This window comes from Spea bombifrons, chromosome 11 (assembly GCF_027358695.1).
Source record: "Spea bombifrons isolate aSpeBom1 chromosome 11, aSpeBom1.2.pri, whole genome shotgun sequence".
Lineage (NCBI taxonomy): Eukaryota > Metazoa > Chordata > Amphibia > Anura > Pelobatidae > Spea > Spea bombifrons.
The window spans coordinates 12,628,762-12,644,716 of NC_071097.1; the positions used below are offsets into that span (position 1 = coordinate 12,628,762).

The 15,955-nt window shown below is 42.1% G+C and overlaps 1 protein-coding gene across 1 annotated transcript in view; it reads right to left on the reverse strand.

Annotated features, from left to right (window-relative positions):
• The window catches only part of ASCC1 (activating signal cointegrator 1 complex subunit 1), a 105,630-nt gene that overhangs the window by 75,314 nt on the left and 14,361 nt on the right, over positions 1–15,955 (reverse strand). The window contains exon 5 of the mRNA XM_053450068.1: positions 5,037–5,215. Within this exon, the coding sequence (XP_053306043.1) occupies positions 5,037–5,215 (179 nt within the window). The remainder of the gene's footprint in view (positions 1–5,036; positions 5,216–15,955) is intronic.

Consider the following 15,955-nt stretch of genomic DNA (forward strand, 5'->3'; position numbering starts at 1 on the left):
TATCCCTAGGCCTCTCTTTCTGTAGGTACATGGCACATATTCTATCAGTGCAGCAGCTGTGGAACCCTAACCTCTCAGCAGGGAGATGCTGATCACTGGTTACCTCTGCTTACACCGACACCAGACTCCATACAAGAAGGCAATTTTAAACAGAGAGAATGAATTAGCCTGCAGAAAATTAAACCCACTACAGCTGCCAAGGGCCTACTGCACAGAACAAACACAGCAAAAGGTTTTCAGTGCTCTCTTTTATTTCTACATCCCAATGTAGGAATTAAAATGGCTGGTCAGAGGCTGGGGCCTAAATATTACATAAGCATTTAGGGTGGATAATCCTTTCTTGAAAAGTGCGCGGGACACAAGCATTCCTTAATTTGAGAGTTGCATCTGGGTGGCATTTCACAACCAGATCAGCTTCTGTCATATGTATACAGAGCAGCATTATTTTTCTCATTAGGGAAACTCCATGTTTCATCACTACCTTGTAGTCGTTCCCTGGTATGAAGCATTTTACTGAAGACGTGTAAGCACTCTGCATTTCTTTTCCTCATGTACAGTCCTCCTTAAAATATGAACTAAATTTTCCATTAAAGAAATACATGGAAACCCTCAGTTTCCTCTCACATGCCACTAAACTCAGCTGAGACCTGGCACAATGAATGGGATTGGGATGTTGCCATAGCAGGATACGTTATACAGACAGGATAGAAATGGCAGAAAAAGGAGCAAGGGTTGCCTTTATGTAAGAAATAGCGTAACTGTTAATCTTGTACAAAGTAAGAAGGAAAACCTAGAGGCAGTTTGGCATATAGGGGGTTAAAAGGCATATCATGGGGCAGAGTGGCATATAGGGGGTTAAAAGGCATTTCTGGAGGTATATATATATATATATATATATATATATATAAAAAACTGCTAACAGCAATCACACTCCTATCAAGCCAAGGCAGTCAGTACATGCTGGAACCTGGGGATGATAGAAGTGTGAGTACAGCCTCCCTATGCCATGCTACCACCACCACCCACCTTACACATCCATGCTATCATACACACACACTCATTCACAAACATTTAAATACTCATTCATTCTACAATCACACATACTTGCTCAAAAACCCTCCCCCACCCCCTTACCTGAACTGCAGATCTCTCACTCGAAATCTTCTGCAGGGGCCCGGCTGTGCGAGCAACTTCTCTGGCCCCGCTCCCAGAGGAAGGAGGGGGAGGCAGAGTTATGTGACACTCTACTAGGTTCCTGTTCTCCTGCTGCTAGAAGAGAAGATGCTCGCGACCAAAGCACCGGTAAGCAGCCTGGCAACCTAATCGAGGTCTGATTACAAGACGACCTCAATTATAAGACGAGGGGTATTTTTCAGAGCATTTGCTCTGAAAAAAACCTCGTCTTATAATCGAGCAAATACGGTAATTGTGTGGATGAATTGTGTGAATGAGTGAGAGCATAAATAATGTGTGGATAAAATGTGTGAATGGGAGAGAATGAATGAATTGTGTGAATGAATTAGAGAATGAATGAATTAATGTGTGGGTAAACGGTGAGAATGAATTGTGAGAATGCATTAATGAATATGTGTAAATGATTTGTATGAATGAGTGAGAGAATGAATAATTGTTTGAATGAATTGAATGAGTGACTGTGTAAGTGTTTTGTGTGTATCATAGATATATAAGTGATTTTGGGAAAGGCAAAGATGGCACAAGTAGGGTGTTTGAGCTTTGGGGACCAAGATGGCACGGGCAGTGTGTTTATGGGACAAAGATGGCACAGGGTGGGCTGTTTGAGGACAAAGATGTCTTATGCTGGGCTGTTTGGGGACAAAGATGTCTTACGCTGGGCTGTTCGGGGACAAAGATGGCTCAGACTGGGCTGTAATTTGTGTGTGTAATCTGGGTATTGGTCAAGTTCTATGTGGACACCATGGCTGGCTTTGGGGTGTGCAACCTGTGATCTATGCCTGTAATTAAGGGTTTACCTTTAATGCTGAGTTTATATGTGATTTCCAGTTGAGCTATACCTGCAAAGCTGGATAGTGTGTTATTCTGTTGATCTATATCTGATATGCTTCCATACATTATTTATGTATACCTGGGTTTGTAAATCTTTTTTAGTTGACCTATACCTGGAGTGCTGTTTCCATGTGTTGTTTATTTGATCTATATGTTCAGTGCTGAGTTTACATGTGATCCCCAGTTGATCTATACGTGCAAAGCTGGGTTTGTGTGTTATTCTGTTGGACTATACTTGAAATGCTATAAACGCAAGTGTTGTTTACATGTGTTGTTAGTTTGATCTATACCTGAACTACAGGGAGGAAGGAAAATAGAGGTGTGGCATAGTGAATGAGGGGACAAAGGGACTCTGGGGATGATTACGGGGGAGAGGACCTTTCAAGGTCACGGTAGAGTCTGAAAGAGGGAAGACTGCACTGACTCTCATAGTCTTCCCCTAGTCTGCAGTCAGCGTGGCAAATATTTGTTTTTGGTCTGGGAGTAGGAGTGTTTGCATGCTAGGGTCATTTTTCCCCATAAGCTTTAGCTGGGTGCAAGTTTTTTTACATGCGAAACTATGAAAAACAGTACTAAATATTTAAATTTCTTGGAAATTGTTATATTATTCATACAAAATAATGTCTTCCATTTATGAATATGGTTCAAAATAAAGCCCTACATTTTCTGGAAAAAAAAAATATAATTTGTGCATTAATTGAGTAAGAGGGACATTACAGGTGAACAGAGACATGGTAAAAACATGAGAATTGCTCCTGATGTGTAAAAAAAAAGCCCTGGTCTGCGGTTAACCGGATACCGTGACACTGTTATCTTTGAAAGAGAAAACTGTAATCCAATTACTGTAAAATTACTGATGGTAAAGCTCAATAAATCAACTTGGAAGAGGTATGTTGTCTGCTTTCTTGGAGACTGAGTTACGTGCTATCTTCCCACATCTCAAGGCTATCCGTGAAGCAGCTATTTTGTAGGTATGCTCCACAAAAGCTGACCACTCTCCTAGATTGTGACAACCCTGCAGAATTAGCTATGGACGACTGCATAATGATCTCTGAGCTAAAAAAAAAAACATTTAAGAATGTGTTACGTAACAAACCTTCCAAAGTTTTTAGGCCAATTTAGAATAGAACATATTCTGACGTAGCCACGCTAATAGCATAGATTTACTGAAAACTCATGTGGTTTCATATACAGAAGACAAGTTGTTGGCACATTAGCAAAGTGGGTGTAAATTATTTAACACATGCTTAATAAACAAACTATAACACCCTGCTGTTTTGTGTAAACTACTTTGGTTTGTTTTAATGATGCCACATTCTTACCCATGAGCTGTATGTTTAGGAGGTTCTCTGCATTTCACAAGGTTTTTATAAAATACATGTTGCCATTTGAACTAAAGAAACAATTGGTTGCCTGTAAAAATGTCAGGTTTGGTGTTATTTAAGAAACTGTTGGTAAAAAATGAAACATTACCCAGTGGAGTCACGAGAATGTACATTTGACACACGCCAACAGTGTAGGGTGATAACACACTTTGGGGGCTCCAATGACTAAACAGGTGAAGTCTGATAAAACATGAACTGAAACCATACAGGTTTGAGTGCTAACTTAAGCAAAATACTGGAAATAGTAGTAAGTTAAGGTTAGTTTTTACAAAAACTTCAAAATTAACTTGAACAACACCTCTTAACAGTCTGGGGAGAGGAGTGCTTGGTGAGTCAACCATTTACAGATGGAACTAGAAGGAAACTACCGGTTGTTGTGAGATCCCTTTGAAAAAAGTTCAACATCTTTTTGTAGCACCCACCAGGGTTTTAGGTAGCGAAGGGTCGTACTAGGTTTCTGTGTAAGGAGGTCCAAGTTTGCCATTAAAATTTACTTGTGAATATTACCAGATAAAAAGAACGATCTATTCCAAGGTCAATTCAGCTCTTAGTAAATAGACTTTAAAGCTTCCAATAAGGAAAACAGATCGTTTAAGGAAAACAATCTCTTTTAATTTTGCAGCTAAGGCAATGTAACACAAGTAGCTAAAAGTTCAAGCAGGGTTATGGTGTGTGTCAAAGCAGGAGAAATGCTAAAACAAAGAGGCATAGTCGAAAACTGGAGCAGTCACCCACCAGAAGCGGTACAGCTTAACACAGTAGTTCATTTTAACATACATGGGACAGATATAAGGCAATGCAGAGCATAAGAGGACCAACAAGCAAAAGAGGTTTGCAGGTTTTGACAGCACAAAAAAATGTGTGCAGACTAGATCGGTTGAATTGTTCTTATGTACTTTGATGTTCTAAACATTAATATTAATGTTTTAAATGGAGAAAAATGCAGACAGATCTCCCCACCAACAGTTTATTTATTCAGATTATTAACTTATATTACAAACTGCATTCAACTCTTTTCACAAATGTGTAAATATCATATACAACCGATAACAAAAGGACTCATTTTTTTCTCTTTTTATTTTCTCTTTATATCAAATTACTATCCCAAGAATGAGCTGGCTTTATCCTGATTTTATGACGCATGCCTGTGCATCTGCTGCCAATGTAAATTGATGGAGATTACATTTTTGATCTGTGCTTTTTTTTTGCAAATTGCTCTGCCTTGCAATCTATTCCTATATATCCATATGCTACCTACCGCCACAAAAGCAGAATCAGAGACATATGGGTTTGTGAATAAATATCTCTTGAATCTGTTTTTGTTGGTGTATTATTCTCAATGCATTATTTTCACCAGTGTTCAGAATAATAACGTTTTAAATTCCATACACATATTCCAGCCGATACATGGCTCATTCCAGATCATTTTTGCTTTTCTGGATTAAGACATAGGAACAATTAGGAAGAATAAAGGAGAGGGTGTTCAACATAAAGGGTTATATGTTTTCACTAGCATTACCTATACTCTCAATGAGAACGCAATTATTTATAAACATATTCTTAATTTGTAATATAACTTGTGGATGGGGCACAGTTAGATGCCATATAATAAATGGGGTTCTTTACCTTGGAACATTTTGACAGGACCTCCTCTTTAAACTGTGAAAATCTCTCTTGGATATCCGGCATGTTGAGAGCAAAGGACAGGAAGTGGGTAAATGGCTGCTTCTTGCGAAAAGTCTCTGCGAGCAGCTCGATTCGAGTCCGTGCTGAAATGACACCATTGCGGTGCTGCCCAGTAATTACTGCAAGAAAAAGTAAAGGTTTTGGGTTTTTTTTTGTTTGTCATTGAAAAACAACCCGTTTAATCTTGCTTGATGTATCGTAATAAGGACATCTAGATTGAATACTTATGCAATTCTGTATTCTTGAATGAATACCTCCATTTTCTAGAAAGCAATGTATTCTCCTCCTATTAATCTATCTCCTTGCTCGTAGTGTTCTCATGTGTCCTTGAGAAACCAACGCCAAAACATTGTCTTGTCATACTAGAGTGAGGTGATAGTAGAGAAATATAAAGTTGGTCTTTATTCCCATGGTCATTGATAAGCATACCTGGGAACTTCTTGGCTCCGGCTACCTGGAGCCTTCCCTTGGGGACGCGGCCAGGACTGCACACTGCCGGCAGCAGGAAACACCCCCATTTAAAGGGGAAATGGGCGGGGAGTGGGGCGTGTCAAGACCCCGCTCCCGCGACCCAGAGGATTTGGGTCTTGACCCGGAGAACCGGAGGAGCAGCTCTCACCCGGCAATCTCGAGGTCAAACTCGGAGAGTTCCCAGGTATGTTGATAAGATGATAAAGAACTGAGGGTGCATTAGTTTCATTTGAAGAGTGTTCCTGTTTCAATTGGTGGGCGGCTTATTTTGTTCTTAGGTAGGTAGCAAGGAAAAAAATAATTTAAGTTCTTATTTTAAAACGGCTAAATTGTATACAGCCAAGCAGGCCTACACTGTCATAATCTGGCTCTGATGACTGACTGCCTCAGACATTGATCCCAAATATGACACTTCTAACATGACTTCTAGTAAAGAGGGCAGCACACCGCAGGATGATAAGCTCTGGGTGACTGTCAACATAACCTTATCCCCCCCACTTTACAGTAATAAGTAGCCAATTTGACACAAATGCAGTTTGAGGGCCAAAAAAAAAAAATTCAGCCCCTCCTTCGCCAGAGATTGGTGAACAACTGGTTGCATGATAAGTTGTCTACTTTCCAAAAATATTTACTTTTGTGGGTGTAGTTTGAGCTGTGAGCTGCTAAACATTCCTAAATGAGACATAGACCTCTCAAAATAAAATTTGAAAACGGCGAAAGTGCCGGCACCGGAAGTTGAATACCTGGTATGTGTAGATGTCCCCCGCCGGCCCCGCAAGACCCCGTGGAGTCTGCACCGGTAAGTCTGGTGGGGGGGCATCTTGGGGACAGAGTGGCAGCATATCTCGGGGGGGGGTAGAGTGGCAGCATATCTCGGGGGGGTAGAGTGGCAGCATATCTCGGGGGGGTAGAGTGGCAGCATATCTCGGGGGGGATAGAGTGGCAGCATATCTCGGGGGGGTACATCTTCGGGACAGAGTGGCAGCATATCTCGGGGGGGGGCAGAAACTTTTTTCATTAAAAAAGCAGCTTACTTTTAGGGTGCGGCCTATATTCGGGTGCGGCCTATATTCGGGTGCGGCCTATATCCGAGCCAATACGGTATATTTTTGTGATATTTTCAACAATTAAACTAGTTTGGGGACTATTTTCATAGTAAAAATATTAGAAACAAAATGTGTTTTTTTCTAATATTTCCACTATTTTAATGTAATATTCATACTAAATATTGGTATACATCTATCTGTCCGTGAAAAAACAATATACCGTATTTGCTCGATTATAAGACGAGGTTTTTTCCAGAGCAAATGCTCTGAAAAATACCCCTCGTCTTATAATCGGGGTCGTCTTCTAATCAGACCCCAAAAAAATGGCTGGGGCCATGCTGCTTACCGGTCGCGAGCAGCGTCTCTTCCGTTAGAAGCAGGAGGACAGGAAGCTTGTAGCTTCCTCACAGAACTCTATCTCCCCCTCCCTCCTCTGGGGGCGGGGCCAGAGAAGTTGCTGGTACAGCCGGTCCCCTGCAGAAGTCTTCGAGTGAGAGATCTGCAGTTCAGGTAAGGGGGTGGGGGAGGGTTTTTGGGTAAGTATGTGTGATTAATGTGTGAAGTATGTGTGATTAATGGAATGAATGAGTATTTAAATGTTTGTGAATGTGTGTTTGTGTGTGATAGCATGGATGTGTAAGGGGGGTGGGGGTTGTAGCATGGCATAGGGAGGCTGTAATCCCACTACTATCATCCCCAGGTTCCAGCATGTACTGGCTGCCTTGGCTTGATAGGAGTGTGATTGCTGTTAGCAGCAATCACACTCCTATCAAGCCAAGGCAGCCAGTACATGCTGGGTTAAAAGGCATATCATGGGGCTGAGTGGCATATAGGGGGTTAAAATGCATTTCTGGACCTCCAGAAATGCATTTTAACCCCCTATATGCCACTCAGCCCCATGATATGCATATATACCTCCAGAAATGCATTTTAACCCCCTATATGCCACTCAGCCCCATGATATGCCTTTTAACCCCCTATATGCCAGAGTGGAATATAGGGGTATAAGGCATATCATGGGGCAGAGTGGCAAATAGGGGGGGTATAAAGCATTTCTGGGGGCAGAGTGGCATAACTGGGGGGGGGCAGGTTGGCAAATAAAAGGAAATTTAAAAAACAGTAATTTTACTCACCGTAAATTCTCTTTTCCCAAGTATAGTGGCAGTACCGTTGGGTTTGCTCTCTTCCCCGGGACAAACACTAAAAAAGATAGAAGGGGTTAAGCTCCACCCCCCCCCTTACCCTATAACTGCACATACCGGCGACCAGCAGTCAGTTAATAACAAGAGGACCAAAGGATGGAAAAACATTATCTTATAACGAAATTAGGGAGGGAAACCTGTACTGCCACTATACTTGGGAAAAGAGAATTTACGGTGAGTAAAATTACTGTTTTTCCCGGCGTATAGTGGCAGTACCGTTGGGATATAGCAAGATCCCCCCCCAAAAAGGGAGGGAGTTAGATCTGAACAGCGTGCAGGACTTGACGTCCAAACTCAGCTGCCGAAGCAGAGGAAATGTCCAGTCTGCAATGTTTAATGAAAGTGTTCCATGAGGATCACGCTGCTGCTTCACAAATCTTCTCCGGAGAGACTGAAGACCTGGAGGCCCAAGAGACAGAAGGATCGTGTGGAGTGAGCCTTAATCGGAGGAGGAATAGTCGCACCACAGGAGTCATATGCCAGCCGGATGGCATGGAAGCCATCTGGCCAGGGTAGATTTAGATACAGCTTGACCTGAAGATCTTACATGGAACTAAAGGAACAGATGGGCAGATGAGCGAAATGGAAGCGGTACGCCCCAAGTATATGGTAAGAGCTCTCTTAACATCTAGACAGTGCCAGTCACTTTCTTCTGGTGTCATCGGGTTTGGAGAAAACGTTGGCAGGACTACAGGTTGGCTAATAGTAGCTTGAGATAAGACTTTAGGCAGGAATGACGGCCTAGGATACATAAGTACGTCGTCCTGATGAAAGATGAGAAAAAACCTTTTGAGGCTGAGAGAGCCTGGAGTTCCTCAATCCGTCGTACCGATGTGACAGCTACTAAAAATGCTGTCTTCAGGGAGAGGAATATAAGTGAAACCTTTTGGAGAAGCTCAAACGGAGTCGAGCATAGAGCCTTGAGTAGAACGGTAAGATCTCACGGTGGAAAAAGCGATGTAACAGGAGGTCTCTAATCGTGATGGCCTTAAAAACAAAAAATCTCCGAATGAAATGATCCGACGCCAGATTGAGTAGCAGAAAATGACGAACAGCAGACATCTGCCCTTTTAAATGATGCAACCTTGAGGCCCGCTTTAAATCCCACATGTAAAACACGCAGAATGACCGGAATGGGTGGAGGAGAAGACTGCAGGCCTTGAGACTGACACCATTCAAGAAATTTCCTCCAGGTTCTTAGATAAAATCTTGATGTAGAGAGATTTACTGACCCCAAGAGGAGAGTAGTCATAACTGGGTCTATACCTTGATATTTCATGATCAGCCTTGCAGCAACCAAGCCGTCAATCTGAACATTTGAAGGATGTGGAGTGGAATTCCCTTTGTCTCCAAAACGTCTGCGGACAACGGAAGGTCCCCATATGTTACCGAAAGCTGGCAAAGGTGGGAAAACCAGCTCCGGTTTGGCCAGAACGGGATAACTGCCAGTACTCTTTTCTTGTCCATCTTGACTTTGAGCAAGACTCGAGGAATCATAGACACCGGAGGAAAGATGTATGCCAGGTTGAATCGCCACTTGATCTCCAGACCATCCCAAAAAAAAGGAGGGAAAACCATTCTGTATAGAGAGGCAAAAAGAGGGACTTTCCGATTCAGTCTTGTCGCCATGAGATCCACTTCCGGCAGGTCTACTATTGCCACCAACCCTTGAAAAATAGGCGGATGAAGGGACCAATCTGCTTGAGAACATCTGTTTCTGCCAGTACATTGTTCTGACTTCTGATGTGGACCGCCGAGATAGCTTCTAGATTTTCATGTGCCCATAGCATGATTTTTGTGCATAAACTTTGGAGACTGGTTACTCTCATACCTCCTTGTCTGTTAATATAGGCTAGCGTTGTGGCGTTGTCGGATTGAATCTTCACTGGGATGCTCAATATCCACGGTTTGAAGAGTACTTAAGCCTTGAAGACGGCATTTAGTTCCCTGAAGTTTGTCGATTGACTCGCTTCCTGCACTGACCACTTCCCTTGTGCTGTGTGAAATTGGAAATGAGCTCCCCAACCAGTCTGGGATGCGTCCATGGTAACTATCAGCCACTGCTTAGGCTGGAAGGACAGTCCGCTTGTCAAATTTCGTTTGACCTTCCACCACACTAGTCGTTGAAGTACAACCTGAGATATCAGAATGTACTTGTCTAGATCCTCGTCGGTCCCGGACCAGTGTGACAGAACGTGCCATAGCAGAGGCCTCATTCTTGCCTGTGCCCAGGCTATCGCCGGCATGGTGGAAGTCATAACTCCCAAGCTGCTCATTACCCTTCTGATAGAGCAGAGAGGATACGCTTGTAGCTCGGCGACACTTAGCCGAATGCGTATGGCCTTGACTATTGGAAGATAGAGGCGTAGAGATCTTGAGTTTACCTGAAACCCCAGAAACTTGATCTCTGTGGTCGGGTTAAGCGTGAATTGGCTACATTCAGAAGCCAGCCGTGTTCATTGAGAAGAGTGATCATCACTTGAAGAGCTGTTAAAAGTTGTGCAGCGGATGAAGCTTTTATCAGCCAGTCGTCCAGATATGGAACCACAGCTATTCCCCTCAATCTCAGTTCTGCCGCCAACGGAGTGAGAATCTTGGTGAAGACTCTTGGAGCAATTGATAGGCCGAAGGGTAGCGCCTTGAACCGAAAATGATGGAAACCTTTGCTTGTCTTCACTGCAAATCTCAGAAATCTCCTTGACTCTACTGCTATTGGAACCTGCAGGTAAGCGTCCTGTAGGTCTATGGAAGCCCCATAATCTTCTCTCTGAATCATTTGAGTAACCGAAGAGATGGTTTCCACACGGAAGTGTTGATATGGAATATATTTGTTGATGGACTTCAGATCCGGTACAGGATGAAGAGTGCCCCGGCTATGGGACCAGGAACCTGTATCTTTGAAACGTTTTCTATAACTCCCTGCTCGAGGAGTGTAGATGCTGCTATAATAAACGCTGCATACTTGTTCAACGCTGGGTAAGAGGATACTAGGAAACAATTGCATGGAGACCTGCAAAATTTTATGGTGTAGCCTTCTGATATAATCTGACGGATCCATGGCTGGTAGTCTGAAGGCGACCTCCCACTTTGACAGAACCGTCTTGCCCTATCTTGTCTAGCTGTTAAGGGAAAAATCTGGAATCTTTATGTTTCTGAAAGAAAGATCTATCCTACGGAGAGGATCACGCTGCCGTGGAATATCTCTGCCTATAATAGGGATACCTGCGGTTCCATGTAGGCTAGACATCAAGAATTCATTACAAAGCTTCAAATTCTCCAAAAGTTGTGAAAAAGATCCTTATCTGCATCCTCCAGAATGTGGCTTTCAATTTCTGGAGCCATAAGCCTTGAGCTCTCGCTACTGCTGCTCCAGCTGATGTTGCTTTGCTTTGATGACCTTGGAAGATTCTGCTATTAGCGGTCTCTGCTCCTATGTCCATGGTATCTTTTAGGCCGGAAACCTCTCCGATCGGCAACGTAGTTTTCTTAAGACAACTGAGCAATCTGGACATCACCCTTAGGAAGCTCTCCCCACATGATGTCATCTTAAAGCTTGAAAATATGTTTAAAAGTGTCTAGAAACAAGCACACATCACTTGAATGTTTCCCCTCACGCTGTGCAAATTCCATTAGGTGAGGCAAAATTGGAAAACCCTTTTTCTTAGCTTCTGGATTCAACCATATCTGGTTTACTCCTGTAACAAATTTCCCCAGTTTTTGCGAAGGAAAACCGGATTCCGACTCTGAACCTTCAGAACTGGACACATCCATAGATGAACGCGAACATTCCCCAGACGACAACTCTGATGTGGATGAACTTCGATTGTCGTGCACCCTTGGTTTGGCAGCCTCCTTAAATGCTTGAAATGTTTGAGAAATTATCCTGGAACCAGGATAGAAAGGACAGCATATCCTTCTGTTTCTCTTTTGCCCGGATATCTGCTAAACACTGCCGGCACATCTCCTCCTGTAGCCGTTTGGGAGAGTAGGTACATTCAAGGCAAGCCAACTGTTTAGACATGCATGAAGCCTTTCAGGGAGGAGCCGAAGGCACTTTATCCTTCTCTGGAGATGAAGGTTAACATATTTTTTGGCGTATCAAAAAGATCACCAAAAACCGTGTGGGGGGTTCAGACAACACGGAAACCTGTCCTGACACACACTCTTGTGGTCAGACAGGTTTGCACAGCATAAAATAGGCAGCCAATTTTGAATTTGGCACCAAAATCGGATGATCCGAGCCACGCATGCGCTGTAGCACGGCCGGATCATCAGTGGAACGCATAGCCACCCGGGCGTGCGTTCCACCGTACTGCGCATGCTCCTCCCCTGCTTGAAACAAATCACCGCTACAGATTCACTCTGTAACGCGGTGCTGCAAAGATCAGCCGAGCTCCCACCCGGGGAGCGAACGGACTTGCAGGAACCCCCTTTCACCGGACACAACCCGTGTGCCGGCCGATCTGGATCCAAGCTGCTGAGGCAGAAGAATGGAGCAGAATCCCCAGTGCTCGTCCCTGCGGGACAAAAAAGAACTGACTGCTGGTCGCCGGTATGTGCAGTTATAGGGTAAGGGGGGGGTGGAGCTTAACCCCTTCTATCTTTTTTAGTGTTTGTCCCGGGGAAGAGAGCAAACCCAACGGTACTGCCACTATACGCCGGGAAAAATATATTTACATGAATTAATATTTACTGGTAAAACTTTTTTTCCTATAGGGTCGTCTTATATTCAGGCTTTTTGTTTTTTTCCTAAATTAATATTTTGATTTTGGGGGGTCGTCTTATAATCGGGGTCGTCTTATAATCGAGCAAATACGGTATAATTTGTGCGGGTGCATGAAAAATTAAAAAGGACAACCATGGTTAAGCAAAAGTCTTAGGTTTTTGGGCACAAAAAAATGCTCAGTAAAGAAGGGGTAAGGCTCGAAGGAGGAGATCAAATATTTATTTGTGCGCTATGTATAATTATGGATAACACTGTGTCAACAAATATTGTTAAATGCGGACTACAGTTTTCAGAATAATTGGATGAGCAGCTCAGGAATTGCTTTGTTCCAGAAATGCAAAGAAGTGTTAGCAAACTGTCCCTGCTTATTGTTTTAACAATTCACTGACTTGTCAGCTACACAGAACAAATTATAGCATCTTCTGTCACTAAAGGGGTTACTTGGAGGAATATTTCCGTAGAACAGTTAATGTGAAACCTACAATGAAATTTAATTGATGCCTAATTAAGCTGAGAAGTTATGACAGCAGGAAGATGACGGTAATTATGCATTTGGTGCTGACTTCATAAAATGTTTCTTTGAAATATGAAAATATATATATATATTTTTTTAATTGTGATTAGAATTTCACATCTCTTCTACAGTCTATATAAAAACCAATTGAAAACCAAAGGGAAAAACTAAAGCCGTTTTAACTGGACTGATCTTCTATGAACTACAATGGGTACAATAATAAAATCCCATGAATGATTTATCCAAAACAATGTGACTTATTTGACTGGTGGGAGAATATCTCAACTAGATTGGTTTTTGCTCTATAATTAAATATGCATATTTTGCATCCCAAAATATCTTTTTAACTGAAATATTTTTAAAATAAAAACATGGTCTAATAGAAAGGAATAGAACCCAATGACAATCAACTCAAGATGATTTTCTTAATAAAAAATGAATTTATGTGTTAACTTAGGGGCTAACCGTCCATTTTTACAACAGGAAACATTGGGTAAACAAGATGGGGCAAATGGTTTTTATCTGTTGTCAAATTCTAGGTTTCTATTTTCTTTAAAATGGTCATACCTAAAGAACGGTTAAAGGGGCATTAGCTAGTTACCCAAGCCACCCATAGCTAGTTACCCAAGCCACCCATAGAGGCGCTGTCAGTTGTGGGGAGGATAATCACCATTACGGGATCAAGCTACATGACATGATACCGCTTTGAGAATGGGAATGACATCTGAAAAGATGGCAGGTACAGGGGCGCTGGCTAGGGATATTTAGGATGTTGATAAGAGCCCCCGAGCAGGGCTTCCTTCATGTTAACAATGCAATTGATCTAGCAATTTAATACAGTGGTCATTGTAGGACTGTGACTGGGCACAGATCTAAAAAGGACTGAATATGGCTAAATAAGACTCCATACCTGCATTTCAATGTTGACACTTTGACCTGTCAGGCAGATTCAAGAATTGCCAAGCCTACTAAGATATAATACTGTTTGTATGGCGTTATTTTATTATTATAATTATCTTGTATTCATATCTTGCCAACAATTTAAGCAGCGCTTCTTCCAATACATATATTCAAGGGGTATGACAAAACTAGAATTCACAGACTAAGACAAATACTTACATTAGGTAAATAGGGCCCTCCTTACAAGTGTACACTGTATGTATGGTTTATTATTAATACTTCCATATTTTATATGAGGGGCAAATTACTCACTCCTTGGGAATTAAATCCCTGAAAAATAAAAAATAAAAAAAGCATAGCAAATATATTCTTACATTAAAACTTAATGTTTACTTAAATTAACCGATAAGAATGTGGATGACTGATCCCTGTTTGCTGCTATTTGCTTAGTTACTGTAATGGTTATAATACAGACCAAGTTCTTACAACAAGCGATACCAGCTTCTAAGTGCTGGAACTCTCCGCATCCAAGGCCTGAGCTAAAAGATGAAAAAACTGTCTAGACCCCAATCCTGGGTGTCAGCAGTAATAGATCAGGGGGCTAAAAAAGCATAATCCAGGTGCGCGTTTCACTAATTCACGTTATTTTCGTCAGCTAGTTAATTAAGTAGGCTTTCACTGACTAGCTGAAATAATATAAATGTATTTTAAGGAGACATGGGCAAATGGGTCAAAAAGGATTCAAACAAATTTCTCGGTTTATTTTTGACAACAAATTCCATTTCCTGTCTGTAAGTCTCAGACAAAAATCGGCGGGGAAGGGGGGGAGGGCATTTTATTTTTGGGAACAAAATCTATTGTCTGAAATCCACATTTACTCTCACACTCTCATTTTTGTTCACTCTCTCTCATGTTCTCTGAGTATCTCCCTACCTTCTCTGCCGACCACTTTCACTTCTCTGACTCACAGCTCTGCTTCCATCTCTCCCATCTGCTTGTTCCTGTTTTCCCTCTCTTCTAAATTCTCTCCTTTCTTCATCTGCACCTCCGTGGACATAACCTCCCGGCGAACAAAAAGGCGGAGCTTCCGGTGACGACTTCTCCCTGATTCTCCAATTGGGGGAGAGGAGATCACCAGAAGCTCTGCCATTTTGGTGGAAGTTCACACAAGGTTATCTTTGGGCAAAATGGCAGAGCTTCTGGTCACGTCCTATACCCCATGCCTCCAATTGGGGAAGAGGACGTCACAGGGAGCTCCAGTATTTTGGCAGAGGTTCCCAGGAAAGTTATGTCTGCAGACGAAGAAAGAAGAGAGGAGTAAGAAGATGCAAGACACAGAAGCGGAGCTGCGAGACACCGAAGCGGAGGCGGAAATAGTCTGTAAAGACGGTACGGAGAGTGGGGGTGAAAAAATGTTGCTTTGTTTTTGTCCGTTTCGTGGAGGTCAGGCCTCGTTTTCAGAGATCTGTACGCATTGCAATTCATATGAATCTGAAACAGTATTTTGTAATGACAAACTTTCAAGTCTGATGAAAAAAATGTTTCCGCTTCAAATACTGTGTACACTGTGTTCAAATAATGTAGCGTAGCACTAAAGAGAACAGGTTTGTTTCATATTGTTTTAAGGGATGTTGTTTATCTGCAGATGTGGAGGGTTATCTGGCAGCCATATGATAGTTTGGTTATATTCCAAACTAAAAAAACAAGTCTCGTTAATATGGCTTATTCTTTATGAAGATGATAATGAAGCCCTGCCTCTGCTAATGAAGTCTCTTTCCCATAGACTTTGCCTTAACCATGGGTCCCTATGGGCAATTAAGATTAATGTATTCAATGCAGTATAATAAAGACTTCAGCTTTTCTAGAAAGATAAAACTTAACAGACAATTCTGCCCACCTAGTCCTGTGGTAAAAGCTTTAAACATTTTTCAGTCCTTAATGTCTTATAATGATGATATTATTATGACTTTCCTTTATATGTTTAAACTAGTAGATTGGGC